This window comes from Xiphophorus hellerii, chromosome 19, assembly GCF_003331165.1.
Source record: "Xiphophorus hellerii strain 12219 chromosome 19, Xiphophorus_hellerii-4.1, whole genome shotgun sequence".
Taxonomy (NCBI): domain Eukaryota; kingdom Metazoa; phylum Chordata; class Actinopteri; order Cyprinodontiformes; family Poeciliidae; genus Xiphophorus; species Xiphophorus hellerii.
Window position 1 is genome coordinate 25,821,862 of NC_045690.1, and position 22,228 is coordinate 25,844,089.

At 39.9% G+C, this 22,228-nt stretch overlaps 2 protein-coding genes across 5 annotated transcripts in view; both read right to left on the reverse strand.

Moving 5' to 3' along the window:
• The window catches only part of LOC116708618 (MAP/microtubule affinity-regulating kinase 3-like), a gene marked incomplete at its 5' end in the record, with an annotated part of 485,947 nt that overhangs the window by 247,428 nt on the left and 216,291 nt on the right, over positions 1-22,228 (reverse strand). The window lies entirely within an intron of this gene.
• Positions 9,946-21,216, reverse strand: LOC116708602 (spindle pole body component 110-like). 4 transcript variants are annotated; one of them, XM_032546511.1, is made up of 23 exons: positions 19,376-19,434; positions 19,224-19,286; positions 19,080-19,142; positions 18,952-19,017; positions 18,811-18,873; positions 18,008-18,070; positions 17,852-17,914; positions 17,708-17,770; positions 17,431-17,493; positions 17,275-17,337; positions 17,125-17,187; positions 16,562-16,615; positions 15,893-15,955; positions 15,747-15,809; positions 15,603-15,665; positions 15,356-15,418; positions 15,204-15,266; positions 15,060-15,122; positions 14,623-14,676; positions 11,147-11,230; positions 10,998-11,060; positions 10,389-10,517; positions 9,946-10,295 (listed from the first exon to the last, which is right to left on the reverse strand). In XM_032546511.1, exons 2-23 carry the CDS (start codon positions 19,282-19,284, stop codon positions 10,015-10,017), a joined length of 1,674 nt encoding a protein of 557 aa, XP_032402402.1. In that variant the 5' UTR covers positions 19,285-19,286; positions 19,376-19,434; the 3' UTR covers positions 9,946-10,014. The 4 variants fall into 4 exon arrangements, with proteins under 4 accessions (XP_032402402.1, XP_032402404.1, XP_032402403.1 ...); XM_032546513.1 differs by lacking the exons at positions 15,747-15,809; positions 15,893-15,955; positions 16,562-16,615; positions 17,125-17,187; XM_032546512.1 differs by lacking the exons at positions 17,708-17,770; positions 17,852-17,914; positions 18,008-18,070; ... (3 more) ...; positions 19,224-19,286; positions 19,376-19,434 and adding exons at positions 19,986-20,042; positions 20,123-20,194; positions 20,938-21,216.

The following is a 22,228-nucleotide window of genomic DNA, read 5'->3' on the forward strand; positions in this document are numbered from 1 at the left end:
TAAGTCAATAATTACTGGGGTTTCAAATCAAAATGACACAAAAGACAAACAAAATAGATTTATTTCAAATAAAACTAATATACATTAGAATACTGAAGTTACAAAAAGATTTTATACTGTTATGTAAAATACATGTTTTGAAGGAATCCCTTTGATCTTATAAATTAGTAAGAAGACGTGGAGCTTCTGCTACATGAGGAAACATAGAAAGAGCTAATCAGAAATAAAAATAGATTTAAAAAAGTTTAACTGCTTTAAAGTTACTTCTTTGAGATTCTTACATTATCTTTTGAGATGCTGTTGTCATGTCCTATCAGAAATAAGTTTTTAATCTCCAATTGTCAGGTATGAAGACGTTTATGTTTCAAACATCTTGTCAACAGTTAAAGAACTTTTTTTATGTATTTATTTCAAATGAATCAAATCTTAATGTTGCAGTGATATTCTGGGTTTTTCAGAAATGGCTTCAGTCTGTTTTACTTTCTTTTACTTCCCCTTTCTCAGTTTGGAAGTCACAGACAAAATGTAGTAAAAGTAACGAGAGAGTAAATATGGTAATAGATTATTTACAACTGTTTTTTATTATTATTAAAACAAGATTTAACTTTACCGTTAAACTGGAATAAAAGACAAGTTGGTTTCACAAGCAAAAAATAAAAAAAGCTGTAATCACTGTTGACTACATTTTGTCTAGTTAAAGGCTCCACAGCTTTGTGCTGCAACCTAAATGTGACATAAAGATAAACTGAGCTGGGCGTGCCGTGGTGGCGGAGGGGTTAGCACGACCCCCATTCAGAGGCAACGTAGTCTCGACGCTGCTGTCGACTCCCGGACCCGACGACGAGAAGCACTTTTTTGACATTTATTTCCTCCACTATTTATCAAGAACTTTAAAACCAAAGAAAAAGTTTGAGTTTTCCACTTGTACTTATATGGACTTGTAAATGCTGGGGATATTTGTATAAATATTGTTTTACTCGCTTTGCTTTGTAAAAGTATATTTGAGCATTGCACTTTCTTGCACTCAATCTGTTTTATAGTTTGTGTTGAAGTCCAGGCAACAATAACTATTCAGTGATTTTATTTTGTGATGCAAGCATCATATTCTAGTTTCAACCCCAACATGTGGTTTAGTCTTTCTAGAAAAGAGTTCAGAGTTGTTTGTAGTTTGTGACAACTGGCTTTTTAAAGTTGTAAGTTGTCAAAACTTACTGTTCGGTCATTTTCTGCTCATCCTCTAAAACAAAACAAACACATACAAAAAAATATATATATCTATATATATATATTTTGACTCTAGCCCAGAGGCCCCCATCCTGACTCCAGCCCAGGGGCCCCCACCCTCCTAAATCCGGCCCTGATAATATATGTTACTTATGTATAAATGGTATTGAATAAACGGATGTTTTCTTGAGTATTTGAAATATTATAGTATCAGTGTTTGAATTCAAAGGAAACCATGGCAACGTGACATCACCGCAGTGTAGTGTAATGTCACAATGTGTGACATCACACTACCGTGTCATAGGCAGAATTTTGTGACATCAAACCTTTATTTAGGCTTGTCATCTTTATCAAGATTTGTCACAACCGCATAGCAGCCGTTCGCGACACATTCACCTGGGAGTTCCTTTCGACACTCAAAAGAAGTTCAACTTTGCTTGATACGCAACGGACACTGAGCTTGTGTGAAATCTTTACAGAGTCTAGTAGAAAACGGATTTATCTCTGACTGAAAGAAGGATGTCGTCAAACCAGCTTATCGTTAAGATAGATACACCCAACAATGTTGTTGTGAGGGAAGTTGAGCCACAGACGACGATGTGTAGCGAGAAAAAGAAGGTGCCCTTCATGATGTGTTTAGAAGAACATGAACATAGTTTGAATGACGATACTGGAAAGTTTTACGATTCACTGATCATTGAACCCATCCCTGCAACACAGGAGACTGTGGATGACAAAGGAAAGAACAGACCACCTGAGAGGAAGAGGAAGGAGGAGCCGCTACCACTGAAGGTCTGGGTGGAGCTACGCGCTCCTATTGATCAACATATTTCAATTAAAATCACAGAAATGCAGGACGTCTTATTGATCACCATAAAGGAAATTATCCCTAAAACACAAGAGGAAGTGGCTCAAACACAGGAGGAACAATTGATTCAGGATGTTAAGAAGACCTCACAAGAAGATTTCCCTCCATCGGTTTGTAAGATTTCATCCACTGAAAATGCAGATGAAAAATATGATGGTACTGTTCTGAAAAAACAAGATGATCAGACAGACTGCTTAGAACAGGAGGCTCATACCAGGGAAACTGTCGTCTCTACTGAACTGGATACGGAAAATGAATCCATCTATAAAGCACCGGAGACAGACAATGAGCCAGGAGAGAAAGAGCCATTGACCTGTGAGGACATGAAAAATACACCACCGTCTTTAACTGTGTCTGAACCAGGACACATCCAGCTAGAGAATGTTCCCGATGTCTCTCACGATCAAACCCTAGAAAATGTCCAGTTAGAGAACGTCCCTGAGGTCCCTGACGACCAAACCTCTGAAGATGAAGGCTACAAACACGACAACACTGAAATCCCCATCCCTTTGCTTCTCCCATGTCCAAAAGAGCCACAACCTTTATTTAAATTGATTGTTGACCTTCAACAATATTTACACCATCTTCTTCAAGAACTGTGGAAAACAACTGCGTCACTGCCTGAGGGAATTGAAAGGAGAACTTTCCTGGAAAATAGTTATGAGTGTTGTTTGAGACAGCTCCAGCTCTATGAACAGATGCGACTGCTTCAAGACTCAGAGGAAATAGAAAATTTGCCCAAGTCCCCAGAAGCTCAAACACAGACAGCAAAGTGTGAAGCCACATCTGATGAGTATAAAATGGGACATAATGCGATTACACAAGGAGAGAACAAGAACAAAATGGTCTCTGTGAAAACACAGACAGAATTTCCAGAGACCTCAAAATTGAAAGCAGTCCATCGCCAATTTGTTTCAGCAAAGAAATTCAGGCGGCAATCAAAAGCAGTCCATCCAAAGATTGCCACAAAAACCAAGATGGAGACACAGAAAACCAGGCATCAATCAAAACCCGGACAAAATCAGGACATCACCTCTGAAGAAGACAATAACCCAGTGAAAGAGGTTTCATTTTGGAGGCGTTTTAAAAAAGCTGTCACCCCATCATTTATGCGGCAGTATAAAGATAAGAGAAAACCAGCCAACATGGACCGCTGATGTTTTAAATTCAAAAGAGAGGTGAGAGTTAGCTAATCTGGGCCTCCCTAGTATTTGCTCATTTCTATTAGTTATTTTTAGTTAAATATTGCTTGGTGGAAGTTTTAGTTCCTGTATTCGTCTGTTTAAAAAAGCGAGGGCTGCACGGTGGCAGAGTTTCCCCGTGTATGCATGGGTTCCCTCCGGGTACTCCGGCTTCCCCCATTCAGTCCAACATCCACGTTCATCCATTGCAGTCTGTATATCTGACTCTAAAAATGCAACCAGTAATTGGTTGCAATTTATTGCGATCAATAAATTGCAATAAATTGTTTTGTGACTTGTTTTAATTCATTTTTAGAGTGTAGTTGCTCATTTTTATTAGTTATTAATTAATTAAATCTTGCTTTGTTTTATTATAGCTTTTCTTACTTATAGTAGTTTTAGTCCTTTATACTTCTGTTTATAAAAAAGCAAGGGCTGCACGGTGGCAGTTTCCACGTGTATGCATGGGTTCCCTCCGGGTACTCCGGCTTCCCCCATTCGTTATATATACAGTATATACTGTATATATATATATATATATATATATATATATATATATATATATATACAACATACTATGGAAAAACGTGATGGCCTTTAGAGGAATTGAATACAAGACATTTCAGAGAAATTCTGACGATTTTCCACTTACAGCTAATGATGAAAACATGACCTGCTGAATGAATTGTTCTCAGTGCTGCAGTTGGCTCCACTACACCACCAAACATGACAGGGATGCTTCACATAAATAAACATAACATGAACCAGTAATAATGTGAGGCAACATATATAAGAAAGCGAGGGCTGCACGGTGGCAGAGTTTCCCCGTGTATGCATGGGTTCCCTCCGGGTTCTCCAGCTTCCCCCATTCAGTCCAACATCCATTACAGTCTTTATATCTGACTCTAAAAATTGTCACCAATAAATGGCTAACACAGCAGCGGTTGATTAGCAGGTGATCAACTCAAAATCACTCCTACCTTTTTACTCTCTCTCTCTCTCTGTGTAGTTTAAGCACACCTGTTAACCGCCTGCGCCCCGCAAGACGAGCAAATATTACGTTAAAAACATAACATTCAGTCCGTTACGATATCAAGTTTCCAGGCTTGATATTTATTTCTCAATTATTAATCAGCGCTTCCCTGAACACAGCGATGGTTGATTGACTAGCTGTACTTGGTGCTAACGTGGCTAACACGAGTAACAGTTTAGTCCAAAGCCTTTCCTGCTAAAATAAAACCTTTAGTGTATGTCAGATACAGACACATTGCATATTGTTCTGTTTATCTAACGTAAGACTGTGTAGCAGACAGGCTTCAAGGTGTAGAAGTTGTATCAGTTCTGCCATTATGCTGTACTTAGCTAACGGGAAGCTAAGTGTGTTTGTGAGACGGCCACGCACGTGACCACGTAGAATGGACATCAGCCAATGAAAAGCGGCCCCTCTGGTAAGGTCCATTCTTCTCCGGATCGCGTTTTGAAAGCCAACTCGCAAGTGGTGAGTACATCCAAACACAGGCTGAGTTTTCCTCCATCCACCGCGGCTGTGTTTTGTATTTTAAACGATGCTAAAAGTCAGTGATGCTTTGAAACGGGTTTCCGTGAGTGGAAAACAGCAAAAGAACGATTCAAAGAGAAAGAAAACGGTAGTGATGGTGAAATGAAGCCTCATGAGGCATTGAACCACTTGAGCCAACTGGTTCGAGAAAGGGTTCATTTCTTGAGGCTTCATGTGCACACGAAACCACCTACTGGCCAGGTGTATAATCACAGCCAGCTGTATCTTAACACGTGTGATGCATTGAATTTTTGTCTATTATGGCTCTTGGGAATGACTTCACAAAAGGTGTAGGATGAAATCATTTGTCTACATAAATTATGTATACACATATGTGTATAATAAAATATTGTTTGAATGTATTCTCTGTGTGTAATTATTCCCAAAATGGTAGTGTCATGTGATATGGCATGTTGTGTAATAATGTTTTTCTGTGACTCTAGAAAAATGGCCTGGGCTTAATCAGGCAGAGGACAGTGAAAGTGCCTGTGGAACTAGGGAAGGGGTAGTGAATAGGCTAATGCTTGTGTAACTTGGATGATTTCATGCATTTTTATTAAGAAACAACAATTTCTCCACAGTTTTTGGTTTCAAACGATTTCTCTTTTTTGACACTACATGGATGAGGTGTTATTATTGTACCCCAACTCCTTGGAGCACAATAAACACCTCACCTTTACAGAAAATAACAAACAGTGAAAAATACAGTTCCTCATAAGCAAACCTAATGCATCTGCAAATGTTCAGTTCACCTTACCTTGTTAGGGCTTATCAAATCGAAATGTTCCCACATAGGAGAAATCCTTCTCTTTCTCGCCGGCTCCATCCTACTCCTATCCTGTCCTCGCGCTCCTAAATCTACTCTCTCTCTCTCTCTCTCTCAACACCAAACTAAATAACCACTATCCAAACTCTGCTATCAAAACTCTCTCAACTGACCGCAACTCGCCTACAACAAACCACATTTTGAATGGAGCCTGTGGGGTTTCTAAAGCTGTCAAACCCCACGCCAAACTCTGAGCCACTTCCCGAAGCAGTCACGTGGTACAGCCGGGCAGCGAGGCTTCTGACGTCATCGTTTTCGGCTCCTCCCCTAAATGAAGCAAGCCTCGATACGCGCTTTACGGAAACGCCCCCTCCATTACTCGACACACGCCTCGAAGCCTCGGCACATCACGTAACATCACTAGAAAACGGCTAAAGTCACAGAAAAGTAATGCGACTGCTCTGCTCGCTCGCGCTCAATGTGAAGTTAAAAAAGCGGAACTAGCTTTAGCTTCCAGCTAGCAGCAGCGGGAGGAAATGTCCTAATATGGCGAAGGGCCAACTGTAGAAATGAAGACGTGTGAGCCCTGCCCTGACACGCAGCTAAAATTCAGTCATCACCGAATAAAAGTTTTGACCAGGTTTGGCTCTCAGAGGGGAAACAGCCTGACAGTCTGAACTTGGTAAGGAAATAAACCTGATAATTACAGAGAAAAATACAATTGATAAAAATTGAAAGAGGAAGGGAGACAGATAAAGAGAAATGAAGAATAATAAATAAATACTGTACATACAGGATGGATAGAGAACATTGTCAAATTTTTCTTCCTTAGGAAAGCTCTGTTGAATAGACATACTGAAGATGTTCAAGTATTCCTTTTAATAACTACTAAGTATATTTTGTAGTAATGATCTTTACATTCATTAAAGGTGCAACGGTAGCAGTTTTCTGGCCGATCAGTTTGTTTGCCAAACGGAACCACCGGTCAAGGAAACCGGTGTGGCTTGAATTAGCTCATGTCCTCAAATCTCCAAACACGTTCAACGTTCACCTTTGAAGGGTTTTGTGAAAATAGCTCATGCTAGCAAACGCTTTGCACCTCGTTATGCTCCTGAAGTAATTTGTGAAATGCAATTAAATAACATTACATTGTAAGAAACTGAGACTTGGAAGCTAACGTTAACTTGAGGCAGCAAACGCTGACTGCTCACGTCACTGAGCTCACTGCTCAGTGACGTGTTGGTGGTGGCTCACACCGTCGCTAACGTATTCCGTCACACACTTTATTTCTCTTTTCTTTTCTCTTCCATTCACTGAAATTGATGAGAAATGATTTGTGTTGTGCACAATCCACAATCTGTTTTGTTGTTTTCTTCTCCTCTGACTCCCTGTGTGAATTTTCTCACGGCGCCTCAGAGTCTCAACCGAGTTTGAGAGAAACGGGAGACTTGAGGGCTCAAGGTGAGCTTATACCTGCTGCCCCCCAACACACACACCCACACACACACACCCACACACACACACACACACGCACACACACACCCACACACACACACACACACACACACACACACCGCTTCCCATGTAGCGTCAGGCCCGCGCTGCTTTGCCCTGAGTGTGTAGGAGTTGCAGCAGTGTGTTGTTGCAGCTTTGTTGCTGCGGTTGCATGGCTGTGTGACGTGCCGCTCTGCTAACGCTGCATGCTAGCTGAAGATTCAAAGTCTGCTTTAATTCTGCTGAAATGTCTCCGGTTTCTGTTGAGATTCTCCAAAAATATTCCTTTACATGATCTATGAAAAACCCAGAAAGCGGTGGAGCTTTTTAGTAAAAACTATTTTAAAATGTCAAATTTTGGTAATTTAAAAGAAAAATGGATATGAAAAGTAGAAATGTTTTTTTTTTTTGCTCGTTTCTTCTCTGGTTTGTAAAGCCAGAGAAGAAGAAACGACCAGAATTTCTTTGTGTTATTTACTAAATAAATAGATTTAAATGTTAAGTCAATAATTACTGGGGTTTCAAATCAAAACGACACAAAAGACAAACAAAATAGATTTATTTCAAATAAAACTAATATACATTAGAATACTGAAGTTACAAAAAGATTTTATGCTGTTATGTAAAATACATGTTTTGAAGGAATCCCTTTGATCTTATAAATTAGTAAGAAGACGTGGAGCTTCTGCTACGTGAGGAAACATAGAAAGAGCTAATCAGAAATAAAAATAGATTTAAAAAGGTTTGACTGCTTTAAAGTCAGTCAATATTTTTTTTATTGATTATTGAGGAATGTTATAAGTAGTTTAGTTACTTTGAAATTCTTACATTATCTTTTGAGATGCTGTTGTCATTTCCTATCAGAAATAAGTTTTTAATCTCCAATTGTCAGGTATGAAGATGTTTATGTTTCAAACATCTTGTCAACAGTTAAAGAACTTTTTTTATGTATTTATTTCAAATGAATCAAATCTTAATGTTGCAGTGATATTCTGGGTTTTTCAGAAATGGCTTCAGTCTGTTTTACTTTCTTTTACTTCCCCTTTCTCAGTTTGGAAGTCACAGACAAAATGTAGTAAAAGTAACGAGAGAGTAAATATGGTAATAGATTATTTAAAACAGTTTTTTATTATTAAAATAAGATTTAACTTTACCGTTAAACTGGAATAAAAAAAAGTTGGTTTCACAATAAAAAAAGGGATTCATCAAATTGTGCATATTTTTCAAATCAAGCAAAAGTAATTGAACAACTTTTGTTTCTTTCTTTGTTTATTAATTTTGCTGTAGAAAAAAGTAGCAAAGCTCCTATTTGCTTCTTTTTTTTATTCCTTTTTTTTTTTTCCGAAGAGTTTTTGCGGCACTAGTGGCTCGTATTTTTTCCACAGTAGACAGACAGGAAGGAGGGTGAGGAGAGGGGGGAAGACATGCGGCAAAGGTCGTCGGGACCGGGAGTCGAACCCGCAACGTCCACGTTGAGGACTAAGGCCTCCAAACGTGGGGCATGCTGCGCCACCACAGCACGCCCCATCCTATTTGCTGTTTGTCCATGGACAAACTCCTTAACAGTCACCCGGCAAAAAACTGAGAAGGACGCTCTGTGGGAGGAGAGCAAAGCGCTTACTGGCGACTCAAAGCATCTGAATTTTATTACGTCTCTATATGGCGACTAACATAAATGTACAAAAAAAATTATCCATCCATATCTATCTGTCTAACTATCTATCCATCCCAATACATTCACACACACTCACACCTAAGGAGAATTTAGAGAGACCAATTAACCTGGCAGTCATGTTTTTGGACAGTGGGAGGAAGTTGGAGAACCCAGGGAAAACCCACCATGCACAGGGAGAACATGCAAACTCCGTGCAGAAAGACCCCGGGCCGGGAATCGAACCCAGGACCTTCTTGCTAGAAGGCATCAATGCTACCAACTGTACCACTGTGCAACCCATCAAGACAATACAAATAAACAAAATGCAGTTTTAAATGAAGGTGTTTTTTGTTATTAAGGAAGAAAAACAATGTCAATGAAAAACAAACCATTGATTGATTCTAAGCATCTGTTCAGTGATTGGATGGGCTTTGAGGGGTCCTCAAGTCCAGTCCTCCAGAGCAACAGTCCTGCAACTTTCAGATGCATCCCTGCTCCAACACACCTGAATCAAATGAATGGCTCGTTAGCAGGCCTGTTCAGAGCTGATCCTGGTCTGTTGGAGTAAGGCTGCATCTAAAAGTTGTAGGACGGCAGCTCTCCAGGACTGGACTGGAGCACCCTGGTTTAGAGTCACCTGGTGACATCATAATGGAGAGTTGTGGATCATCTGCCTAGTTATGGTTACTTGTGTTTGAGCTAGCTGGAGCATATAGATAATAAATAGTAGGGGTCCCAAGATTGAACCTTAAGGTCCCCATATGTGATTTCCTGTCCTTTGCCATGAGACGTTATCTGTTGACATAAAGAGGTTAACAGGTAAGATTCAAACCAGTCAAGTACTGGACTAGAGAGTCCAACCCAGCGCTAAGGTGACTTTATTAAAATGTCAGAATCAAATGCTGTCCTTTTTTTATTTTGTTTTTTTACATTTTCTCTCCTAACGACTTGATTTTTCTGTTGATTTGAGGGAGATAGATGTGATATTCCACTTCTTTTATTGTTCCCCAGGTTTGATCCAACCATAACCGGATCTGTTCCCAACCTGTATGGACAGACATACAGGTTGGGAACAGATCATACACAGACAAGAGACAGACCACAAAAAATACACATACCCAACCTGAATGAAATGTGTACTTATACTCGTCAAGATAGTTAGAGTTGAGTTTGTTCAAAATGGAACCACAGAATCCTTTCCACTGACCAAAAAATCTACTTTTATTTCAGTCTGAGTGAAGACTCCATGTTGCTCCTGATGTAGCCGGGTCAGACCGGGAACAGCAGGAAACCTGAGAACACGCTGAAGTTTCTGGAGTCGTCATAGAGCCGATAGCTGGCTGGCAGAGCGAGGCGAACCCGATCGCCCCGATCCAGCTGCAGAGCCACTGCACTGGTCATGGAGGCGTATCCTCCATGGTCATTCAGGTCCAGGCTGAAGGTGACTTGCTGCTCGTTCCTGTACAGGTACAGGCCCATGTAACCCTTCAAGTAATCTGCAGCCGTGAAGCTGAAGAAATAAAGTCCCGTGACTGGAGCGGTGAAAACACCTGCAGCAGCAGCAACATTCATTCATCAGTTCACTGCCCTGCAGACAGACAGACAGACAGACAGAGCGTTTACAGAGACGGCCCTCCTGCTACCTGCAGAGCTGTTGTATCCTCGGCCAACGTTGGTGATGGTTTTGGAGAAGATCAGAGTAGTTTCTTCATCAAATGGACCGACTATTCCTGAATCAGTCAGACCGGCTGAAAAAGCCACCTTCACCTCATCTGGAAGAAACATGTTGGAGCCTCGGTGATCAATCGATCAATCAAGTTTATTTGTACAGCACATGTCAAACAACATGGCCGTTCAAGTGCTTCACATCATTAACACCATATTGTCAGGAGTTGTGAAAACCAATAGCAGATTTTACATTTTGTCATGTGTTAACACACATCACATATGTTGGTCGGTCGATATTCCAGTTATTACAGTTCAAATGGTTCAGCTCTAAACTGGTACGTTTTTAACCCGGATTTAAAGGAACTCGGTGTTTCAGCTAGTTTTCAGTTTTCTGGAAGTTTGTCCCAGTTTGAGGTGCTTAGAAGCTGAATGCTGCTTCTCCATGTTTGGTTCTGTGATGTCGTCAGAGCTGAAGAGTTTAATCGTTCTGTCTTCAGTCTGATCGGTAGCTTAGATGAAACATCTTCATTATTTTTTCATTGTTTCTGAATGTCAGGCGCCCAGAATGTCTCAGGAGAATTTACCTTCTGTGTTCCCCTGAGCTGCAGTCAGCCTCTCTGAAAGTGAAGCCAGTTCAGCTGCTCCAGCTGACATATAAAACACAAAACTGTTCATCCAGGCACAATGGGCATAAAAAAAACTGCTAAAAAAAACATCTGTAATTATCCGTCACCTAGGCTTTGTTTCTTCAGATCATCCAGAAGCTCCTTAGTCACGTTCAGTCTGAAAGTCACAGCTGACAGCTGGGTTTCAAACTCTGAAAAATAATTTATTATAAATCAATATTACTATAATCTCACTCATTAAAAAGTGTAATAATGTTTAGAATCACACCGGTTTCATTTTTCAACCCGTTAATATCCTAAACCAGACATGTCCAAAGTCCGGCCCGGGGGCCAAATGCGGCCCGTGGTCAATTTTCATCAGGCCCGCAGCCTCCGTCATAGAATCAATAACGCCTGGCCCGCGTGTAATACATTGGGCAGCAGCGCTGTTACTTGCGTGTTCTAAGTGCTGACATCTAGAGGCTGAAATAGGAACAGCAAATTAGTATGTGAGGCCCCCCAATTTTCTAAAATGGCGGCAATTAGCAAAAGGAGGAAAGTTGACTGCGAGGGCCGACGGTTCAAGGATGGGTGGAAATTGGACTATTTCTTCATTGAAATACGTAACAACTGTGTCTGCCTCATTTGTAAAGAGACAGTGGCTGTTTTTAAAGAGTTCAATGTGAAGCGACATTATCAAACAAAACATGCTGAGGCATATGACAAGATCACAGGTAATGAACGCAGCGAGAAACTGAAACACCTTGAAGCTAGCTTAATCTCACAGCAGCAATATTTTACAAAAGCTCGAGAGTCAAACGAGAATGCTACAAAGGCTAGTTACGAGGTAGCAGCGCTGATCGCAAAGCATTGCAAACCTTTCACCGAGGGTGAATTTATCAAAGACTATGTGATGACAATGGTAAAAAATATCTGTCCTGAGAAGCAGCAAGAGTTTGCCAAAGTCTGCCTGGCACGTAACACTGTGGCGCGCAGGATTGAAGAAGTGTCATCGGATATCAAAAGACAATTGGGAATCAGAGGAAAGGAGTTTGACTTTTTTCACTAGCTTGCGACGAAAGCACAGACGCCTCTGACACTGCTCAGTTACTTATTTTTTTGAGAGGAGTGGACAACGAAATGAATATTACTGAAGAACTACTTGACCTACAGAGCCTGAAAAACCAAACAAGAGGAACAGATTTATTCTCTTCTGTTTGCGCTGCCGTGGATAACATGAAACTCCCGTGGAATAAAATTTCTGGGATAATTACCGATGGCGCGCCATCGATGACTGGCAAACAAAGCGGATTAGCAACACTAATAAGTAACAAAGTAAGTGAAGAAGGAGGGAAAGCTGTAAAACTCCATTGCATCATTCATCAGCAAGTTCTGTGTGCTAAACATCTCCAATACGAACATGTTATGGGACCGGTGATAAAGTCAATTAATTATATCCGCTCCAGAGCGCTATGCCACCGTCAGTTCCAACAGTTTCTCAGCGAGATTCATGCGGAATATGGAGATGTTGTCTATCATAATGACGTGAGATGGCTCAGTCGGGGTTCTGCACTGTCACGCTTCTACTCACTTAGGCAAGAAATCGGTGAGTTTTTGGCTGAAAAAGGACAACCTATGGGAGAACTAAGTGACCCTATTTGGCTGGCTGATTTGGGGTTTCTAGTTGACATTACAAAGCATCTTAATGTCCTCAACACCAGTCTCCAAGGACCAGATGCAGTCATAAGCCAACTATATTCACATGTCAAAGCCTTTGGAATCAAGCTGCAACTGTTTGAAAGACACCTGTTGTCGACCCAGCCCAGCACTGCGCACTTTCCAGCGCTGCAAGAAATCATGGCCAGATTCCCACAGAGCGATGTCGCAGTGCAAACAAGGAGGTACGCGTCAGATATTTCATCTCTGGCTGAAGAGTTTAAACAACGCTTTCGGGACTTTGCAGCAATCGAGAAGGAGATCACTCTTTTTTCCTCACCTTTCTCCGTGGACACAGATGATGTTCCAGACTATTTGCAGTTGGAGGTCATTGAGCTGCAGTGTGAGATCCGCGGTCAGCACCAGCAGCTTACTCTCGCCAACTTTTACCGACAGCTGAATAAGGACAGGTTTCCAGAGATTCGAGCATTTGGTAAGAAAATGCTAAGCTTGTTTGGGTCGACGTATTTGTGTGAGAAGACATTCTCGGTTATGAAATTAAATAAGAGCCATGTGAGGACACGGCTATCGGACTCTCACTTACAAGACATCTTGCGCATCAATACTACTGCCATTGAGCCAGACCTGGCCTTTGTCCTGCAATCCAGATCTCAGTTTCACCCATCACACTAATGCGGACAAGTCATCATTTTTCATTGACCTAAGTCTGAAAAACCGAAGTCTGGGGGGTTATGTTTATTGTTTATTATTCTGGAGTGAAAGCATGTAGGGTTGGACTGTAAGGTACGCACTAGCTACACCGCTAGTGCGCACATCATCACCGCGCATCCTGTCCCCGGGTCGCCAAGCGAGAGAGAGGTGTGCCAATCAACATTTATAGTTACTGTCATATTTTAAATGAGCCCTGCACTTGTTGATATGACAATTTCTCTGTTATTGTGTTTAAAAATTCTGTAAATATTAAACTCCCATTTTGAGATTTTTTTTTATGTTTCAAATGTAATTTGCACCCAAGAGTACAATTACTTCTCTTCAACTGTTACAAAAAGTTAAAGTGTTAAAAAAGTGAAGTTAAATGAATATTTAATTTCAATTTTCAATGTCAATTGAATTTTGATATGTATGTTTCAAATGAACCAAAACATATGCTTAAGATGGCTGAAATTAAAATAAAAAAGCAAATGTGAAACACACAACAGCTCGCTGAAATGTATTTAAATTAATTGCTGTCATATGTAAAGAACGTCCGCCAAGGTTGGCCCCCCTATATTTTTAACACACCAAATCTGGCCCCCTTTGCAAAAAGTTTGGACACCCCTGTCCTAAACACTGGGTTTCTCCAGGTTTTACCAAGTCAAATTTAAGACTTTTAAAGACCATTATGAATGAAATTTAAGACCTGGATCTCCACAGAACTTCATCCAGCCAACCAACTGCTGATAAGTTTGCACTTATCCATGATAGATGCAAAAAAGCTAACTAGCTAGCAAGGCAAGTTAGCGGTTAACTATCAGTAGACTCAATGAAGATATCTGAGTGCGACTCAAACTTTTGCCTGATAGAAAAGTCCCACAGGAAAAAAAATACAAAGAATATAAACCATTAAATGTTCGTGTCATGACAAAATTTAAGACCCGTGGTTAACGTATTAAACTTACTTTTTAAAAATAAATGTATTGCCTGAATTTTAGATACTTGAATTTGAGACTTTTTAAATACGTTTTAAGGATTCCTGGACACACACCTTCCAAAACGTCCCACCTTTGTCTCATCAGTCCACAGAATGTTTTCTCAAATGTCTTAAAATGAAAATAATTAAGAAATATAAATCTGCAAACTTCTGTGACTTAAAGCCCAAAGATCATTTTTAAAAAAACAGCAATTGAACTGATTTATTAATCAAATGACTTGTGAAAATGTGACTGACCTGCAGTTCTGCGCTGTTCATCCGTCAGTCTGGACTCCATCCAGGAGAACTGAGCTGAAAATCACACATGGAGTTGAAATAAACAGAATTTAAAGCATCAGAATAGATGAACCATGTAACTGTTAGTAGCAAAGCCACTCAGTATTATTGTTATTCAATAATATTGATTTAAAACTAAACTCATCAGCTTTAATCATCTATTTTAACAAGTTTGTTAGAAACATTATAGAATAACTGATAAGCCAAAAAAAAAAAAAAAGAGTCATTTTTACATCAACCAGACAGTTTGGACTGGAGAATTTCTACAACATTTACATGTTGAGACAACCGATCTGCAGCAAGACGTTTTGTTTCCTTGGTTCAGATGGTAAAACATACCTGCTCTAGTTATGACAAGTTATTAGAAATGTTCAGTCGATGTAAAAGTTTCACGTTACCTGAGCTTCCTGTTTCCTGCTCCTCCAGTCGTCTCTCACTGACTCTCAGTCTGACCTCCAGAACTAAACAGGATTCATTCATTCATTCATTTCATGATTTCACTGAGGATGAACAGAACCAAACCCAAGACCTGATGATGGTACCTGCAGACTGATTCTTTGACTGGTCCAGTTGTTCCTCAGTAGAACTCAGTCTGGTCTCCATGTCTACAGAACAAATTAGCCTTTTCTTATATATTTAATTTTTCAACTTGTTTTTAAAATAAGTTTCATTTTCAATAAAGTAAACATCATACATGTGTTTAATGTCTTCTGATCTTCCAGCTGTTTTTCTCTGGACCTCAGTCTGCTCTCCAACTCTAGACAGAAAACTGACTGTTAGGAAGCAGTTCCTCCAGGAGCCATTTCTGGTCAGACTTTTCAGAAATATGTGAATTTAAAAACCTTATTTACGCTTGGCAAAGTTACCTGTGAGTGATTTTTATTTCAAATTTATTTGAACATGAACAAGACATAAAAAAATGTTACCAGTCTAGTTGTTACCTGAGCTTCCTGTTTCCTGCTCCTCCAGTCGTCTCTCACTGACTCTCAGTCTGACCTCCAGAACTAAACAGGATTCATTCATTCATTCATTTCATGATTTCACTGAGGATGAACAGAACCAAACCCAAGACCTGATGATGGTACCTGCAGACTGATTCTTTGACTGGTCCAGTTGTTCCTCAGTAGATCTCAGTCTGGTCTCCATGTCTACAGAACAGATCAGATTTTATTCATGGATTTAACACGATGACATTTTTAATTGCCTTCAGCAGAACTCAGTAGCACCTTACTTGAGTTACTAAACTTCAGCTCTTTCAGTTGTTTCTCACTGGTTCTCAGTCTGTTCACCAACTCTGAACACAAGGAGCCTTTTTGGATCATCCTGTTTTATTTAAAAGGCTACAAAGTTTCCATTAAAACATGTATATTTCTTCGAGTTTTGGAAAGAGGTGCAAACAGATGTAAAAAAATATTTTAGCTATTTATTTAGATCTGGATGCATCTGTTTATATTTTAGGAATAATTACCTCGGACATGATCGACAAAAACAATAAATACTTGGTCAGAGTTTTGCTTCTGATTGCGAAGAAATGTATAACATCTGATTGGTTGAGGCCACGGCCTCCCAGTATTACACAGTGGAGAGAGAATTAGAAAAGTTTACACTATGGAAAAAACAACCTCAAGACGGAGACTCAAGATGGAGACCTTAGAAACAAAATGGAGACCTATAACTAATTTCATATTGTAACCTTGACACCTGTATTTGTTTGTTTGTGTACCTTTCAAATTTATTTTGTATTAATATTTCAACTGATCATGACTGAACTGAACTGCCAGAGTGAATTAATTCTTCATCTAAAGGAACACGTTGATGCAGTTGTGTTAGCATGCTGTTAGCAACCAGAGAGAGAAATGAATGATTTGAAACCAAATGATTAGTAAAAAATGTGACTGACCTGTTGTTCTATTCAGTCCATCAGTTAGTCTGGACTCCATCTGGGAGAACTGGACTGAAAATAAAATTAGAGTGACTAAGAAGATAGTTGAGGAGCTCAATCGGGGGGAAAGGGGGCTGATGTAGTTGACCTGTCTGTCTCTGTTTGACCTGTCTGTCTCTGTTTGACCTGTCTGTCTCCTTGGCTGCTATTGGCTGAGCTTTAACTGTGATTAACTGTCAGGAGGCCTGTCACGATAATACATTTTATTGGATGACAAATAATCCCAGAAGTTATGACGATAACCTATAATATTGTTGTTTTGAGACCATTTTTAATGGTAATGGCAACAAATAATGCAAGAGCACATCCTAAAAGATCAGCAAACTTTAAATTCTAATGAACATTTAGCACTGGAACTGGAAGACTTTCTCCTCTAGATGGAGCCACTAAAGGAGAAACTGCTGCCATTAACTGGAGAAGTGCTCTATGAATTCAGTCCCTGATGATGATGATGATGGTGATGATGATGATGATGATGATGATGATGATGATGATGATGATGATGATGATGATGGTGGTACCTGCTGTGTGATTCTCCAGCTGCTCCAGCTGTGCCTCAGTTGATCCAAGTCGGGCCTCCATGTCTGCTTAACAAATCAGCTTTTACTAATGAAGCTTCTTTTAATGATCTTCATTTGCCATTATTTCACTCAGCGTCCTGATGATGGTACCTGCAGACTGATTCTTTAATTGCTCCACTTGTTCCTCAGTAGAACTCAGTCTGGTCTCCATGTCTACAGAACAGATCAGATTTTACTCATGGATTTAATATGTCAACTTCATTTCCATGTTTATTGTGCTTCAGGTGGCTCAGTGTCCTGTGGTACCTGTGATTGTTGTCTTCTGATCTTCCAGCTGTTTTTCTCTGGACCTCAGTCTGCTCTCCACCTCTAGACAGAACACTGACTGTTAGGAAGCAGTTCCTCCAGGAGCCACTGTTGGATCATTCAGTTTTATTCTACAGTCAAACTTGTGTCAAGACCTGGCTCACTTTTCAGAAATATGTACCTTTATCATTTTTATCTACAATTGTAAGAGCTACAGCTAAATAATTATTATTATTTCAAATTTATGTGAACAGGAAGAAGACATAAAACACGTTACCTGAGCTTCCTGTTTCCTGCTCCTCCAGTCGTCTCTCATTGACTCTCAGTCTGACCTCCAGAACTAAACAGGATTCATTCATTCATTCATTTCATGATTTCACTGAGGATGAACAGAACCAAACCCAAGACCTGATGATGGTACCTGCAGACTGATTCTTTAATTGGTCCAGTTGTCCCTCAGTAGATCTCAGTCTGGTCTCCATGTCTACAGATCAGATCAGATTTTTGATTTAACAATTTTATTCATTTTTAAGAAACAGATTAATTTGCCAATATTTCAGTAAGCATCTACTAGTACTTGTGTTTGTTGTCTTCTGGTCCTCCAGCTGCGTCTCTCTGGTTCTCAGTTTACTCACCAACTCTGAACACAAACCATCAGCAGGGAGTTCCTCAAGGAGCCGTTATTGGATCATTTAGTTTCTTTCAATCAAATTTACAGATTTCTAGCTATATTTTAGGATATGTTAGGAATCTGAGACAGTTAACAATAATCTGGGAGTTTTCCAGTGTTTCTGCTCTTCTCTGTTCTCTTGGTCTGAGTTTTACATTCTGTAAATAAAACATTTAAAGGTAAATGTTCAACTTCACACGCGTGTCTCTCCATGACCCTCAGTCTGATTTGCAAAACTAAGAAAATAATTGTGATGTTTTGGTCTTTAGTTGGCAGTTTGTTAAACATCACGGTTTGTTAAACAGTGATGAGGTTAATGTGGGTGGAGGACGATGTTACATCAATAATTATTTTATAATCTATCACATCGGAGCCTTCTGAATCATAATCAGATTGAATGTTTCTGTGAATCCCAATCCATGTAAACCTCACAAACATGACATGATAAATAAAAGTAGATCATCTGACATTTCCTTCCATCAGGGGAACGATGGTAAGATTTGTTTTTATGTTGGCAGATTTATCAAAAAGCTTACAGATATTTTTGCTTCATTCAGGTCATTTGGGGCATTTTCATTTCTGACATAAATCTGACAAAGGGAACAGTCAACCGTTCTCTCTCAGTCTGATCAATATCCCATTCATTTGTTGGATTCTTAATAAAACGTCAGAGCGTATGGTTGTAAATATCCAGTCGGCCTTATTGTTACCTGAGTTTTCTTTCTTCAGGTCTTCCAGGATCTTCTCACTGACTCTCAGTCTGACCTCCAGAACTGAGCAGGACATAATAAATGACTCATAATGATTATTAACGACCATACAAAACTTATTTAAAGCACTAACTATAGTACCTGCTGTGTGGTTCTGCAACTGGACCAGCTGAGCTTCGGTGGATTTCAGTTGGACCAGGATGTCAGCTGAACGAAGCAGCAGTCAGTCATTTATGTTTGAAATGAGCGACAGAAAAGTTTCACGTTACCTGAGCTTCCTGTTTCCTGCTCCTCCAGTCGTCTCTCACTGACTCTCAGTCTGACCTCCAGAACTAAACAGGATTCATTCATTCATTCATTTCATGATTTCACTGAGGATGAACAGAACCAAACCCAAGACCTGATGATGGTACCTGCAGACTGATTCTTTGACTGGTCCAGTTGTTCCTCAGTAGAACTCAGTCTGGTCTCCATGTCTACAGAACAAATTAGCCTTTTCTTATATATTTAATTTTTCAACTTGTTTTTAAAATAAGTTTCATTTTCAATAAAGTAAACATCATACATGTGTTTAATGTCTTCTGATCTTCCAGCTGTTTTTCTCTGGATTCCAGTCTGCTCTCCAACTCTAAAAAAAACAATAAAAATAGTTTCCTTTTTGTCTCTTCGTTGTCGAGGCCGTTGGACCTTGAAGCGTCTCAGGAGATTGCTGCCACTGGACTCTTTTGTTGACTCACTTTTCTTTATTCTAGAGTTTATTAACCTCCTTTTAAAACAGATACTTTCCTGAAACGTTCTTCTTACATCTAAACCAATGCACATCATCAACCAAAGCCAGCCTGATTACTGCCTTCCTGTATTTAGCTTACGGATGTTTTGCATCTGTTTCAGGTTTTAAAAAAACTGAAGAACATCTACGGCTATAATCAAAACTACTAACATCATTATTTAATTCATTTAACTAACTAACTACAAACGTCAGACACAGATCTCAAACTCCACTGGCAGATCAGTTCAATCGAGCTTTTTCCACTGCAGCAGCTCGCAAAATAAAACCTGATCATTGAAGGCAGCAGTAACCCAGGGTGGATTACTGTAATGTCCTGTGTGTTGGGTCAGTGGGTCGGGTCCTCTAGGGCCCCATCTGACTTCACATGGGTCAAAGTGCAGCTCACCTGTGTTGTGGTGCCTGAGTTCATCCTGTTGTCTCTCAGCTTCGTTCAGGCGATGCTCTGCAGCAAACAGTTCAGTTCGGTGTTAATGGGCAGAATAAAAGAATCAGAACGTGTGACTGGTTGTTGAATGGTCTGACCAGCAGCAGCACTCAGGCCTTCCAGGCGCACATGACTGGCAGTCAGTTTGTTTTCCAACTCATGAATCTGACCTGGAAAGGAAGAGAGTCAGATAAAACATCTAACTTTTTCTAATAACCAGTGGAGCTGAAATGTTGATGTTAAAGCAGACAGTACATCAATATCTCTTGGATATAGACTTTTAAAGTACTAGTTCCAGTGGGAGATTTAAACTTGGTTTAAACAGAAGAAATGTCTTGTTATAAGTGAAACCATCAACCTGAGGAGCTAGTATGTTTTAATCTATATTCAAGAATTTTTTGGCTAAAAACAAATATATTTATATTACTAAAAAGTTACTTTTCAGTAAGTTTTGTCTTATTTCATGTCTTACTTTAAGATATTAGTAAAAGCCCTTGCATCTGTTTTTTTTTTTTAGTTTTCACAAATAAAATTAATTATGAATCAAACAATTCAGTTCTAGTTGAATTATTGTAAGCATATTGGATTTTTAGCCGGAATGGGTCAAAGGTCGTCTAGAGGTCAGTAGCATAGCTCTGGCTAGCATGTTAGCCTTCCAGGATCATCTGAAGTTTTCATCACAGTCTCAGCTACATGCCAGTTTCCCACTACAGATGGTTGAGCTTTGAATAATAAAAGGTGGCAGATCTTTACTGCAGAAACATGGATGTGATGTAACTATGGGCTCATTGCTGCTGCTGTGTTCATGTGTTGCTAACAGCTGCAGCAGCTTTACCTGCTGATCTGAGTCTGTACATTACTGCTCTTAGTATAATGTCTTCCAACATGTTGGACCCAGAAGGCTGACAGTTACCTTCAATGTCAGCCTTCAGCAGGTCCAGGTGGATGTTCAGGTGACTGTCCAGCACCAGAACTTCAGAATCCATCCCAGCTGAAGTGTTGCAGGCCTGGATCTCTGGGAGAGAAGGAAACCTGACCAATGTTTTTCATTTGAACACAAAAGCTTGTAGTGACTCCTGACCAGACGCTTTCCTTTTCTACTCTTGCTGACCATTCAAACTGTTACAGCGCAATGATAAAACGCTCCACTTTTCACACTTTGTCACATTACAGTCATGAGCTTCAATATATTTTCCTGGGATTTCATGTGATAGACGAACACAAAGTCGCTCATAAAAGTTGGTGAAGTGACAGAAAAACGGTTTTCACATTTTCTTCACAAATAAGAAAGCAGACGTGGCATTCTTTGAGTCTGATCAAAGAATACTGACATGCTAAAATGGCCTAGTCAAAGTTCAAACTTAAATCCAACTGAGAATCTGTAACAAAATGTAAAAACCGATGTTCACAGACGCCCTCCGTCCAAACTGACCGAGCTTGATCCGTTCTGCAAAGAAAAACGAACAAACGTTCAGTCTGGTGATTAAAGCTGGCAGAGAGGCTCAGAGCATCACTGATGAAATACAGTGAAGCTCGTGGCTGCAGTGTGAAAAACCTCAGAGGGTGTGAATACTTTTACTGTAGTTCCTGCAGCTGTTAGTTTGAGATTAAGCTCAAACAACCTTTGCTAAATCGAACTTGGCTTCAGAATTTACTTTGAGCTGAAGTTTATTATTCAAGACTCCTGCGACAGAACTGAGACGACTTCAGGAAAACATGCAGACTAGCGACGTTTTCTAGATCCACAAACACCCTGAGCTCTGTGTGATGAAACGTTCAGAAAGTCCCACTGAATCTAAGAATGAAGCAGACTACAAAGAGTGTGAGGAGCAGCCTGACCTGAGATCTGCCCCATCAGGTCCTCCATCAAACTCTCCGTGTTGCACAGTCTGCCTGCCAGAACTGAAAGCAGCAAAACGCAGGTTACTGACAGCAGGCGTCCAGAGGGAATCCACTGGATCAGATTCTACAGGCCCGACCAACTCAGAACATGTGGCAAATGTCTACTTAACAAAAAATAATGGTGACAAAGTGGCAATTATTAATATTAAAAACTTCAAATTTAAGTTTAATTGATTTAATTCTGGTTGTGTGGTGGCAATAAAAACCTAAGAGTTCCCATTGGGAAGATTTAATTTGTCATTCAATACTGTGGACCTCACTGATAAAGTATAATTAAATCTTTAAGTCATTAAGTCGTTTTG

Excerpts from the sequence above, each read along its gene's own strand:
- LOC116708602 (XM_032546511.1), bottom strand. The coding sequence starts at position 19,284 with ATGGAGACCAGACTGAGTTCTACTGAGGAACAACTGGACCAGTCAAAG. Across the intron at positions 17,771-17,851 it reads ATTAAAGAATCAGTCTGCAG|TTCTGGAGGTCAGACTGAGA; the intron begins GTACCATCATCA and ends AATCCTGTTTAG. Across the intron at positions 14,677-15,059 it reads GCAGGAAACAGGAAGCTCAG|CTCAGTTCTCCTGGATGGAG; the intron begins GTAACGTGAAAC and ends TGTGATTTTCAG.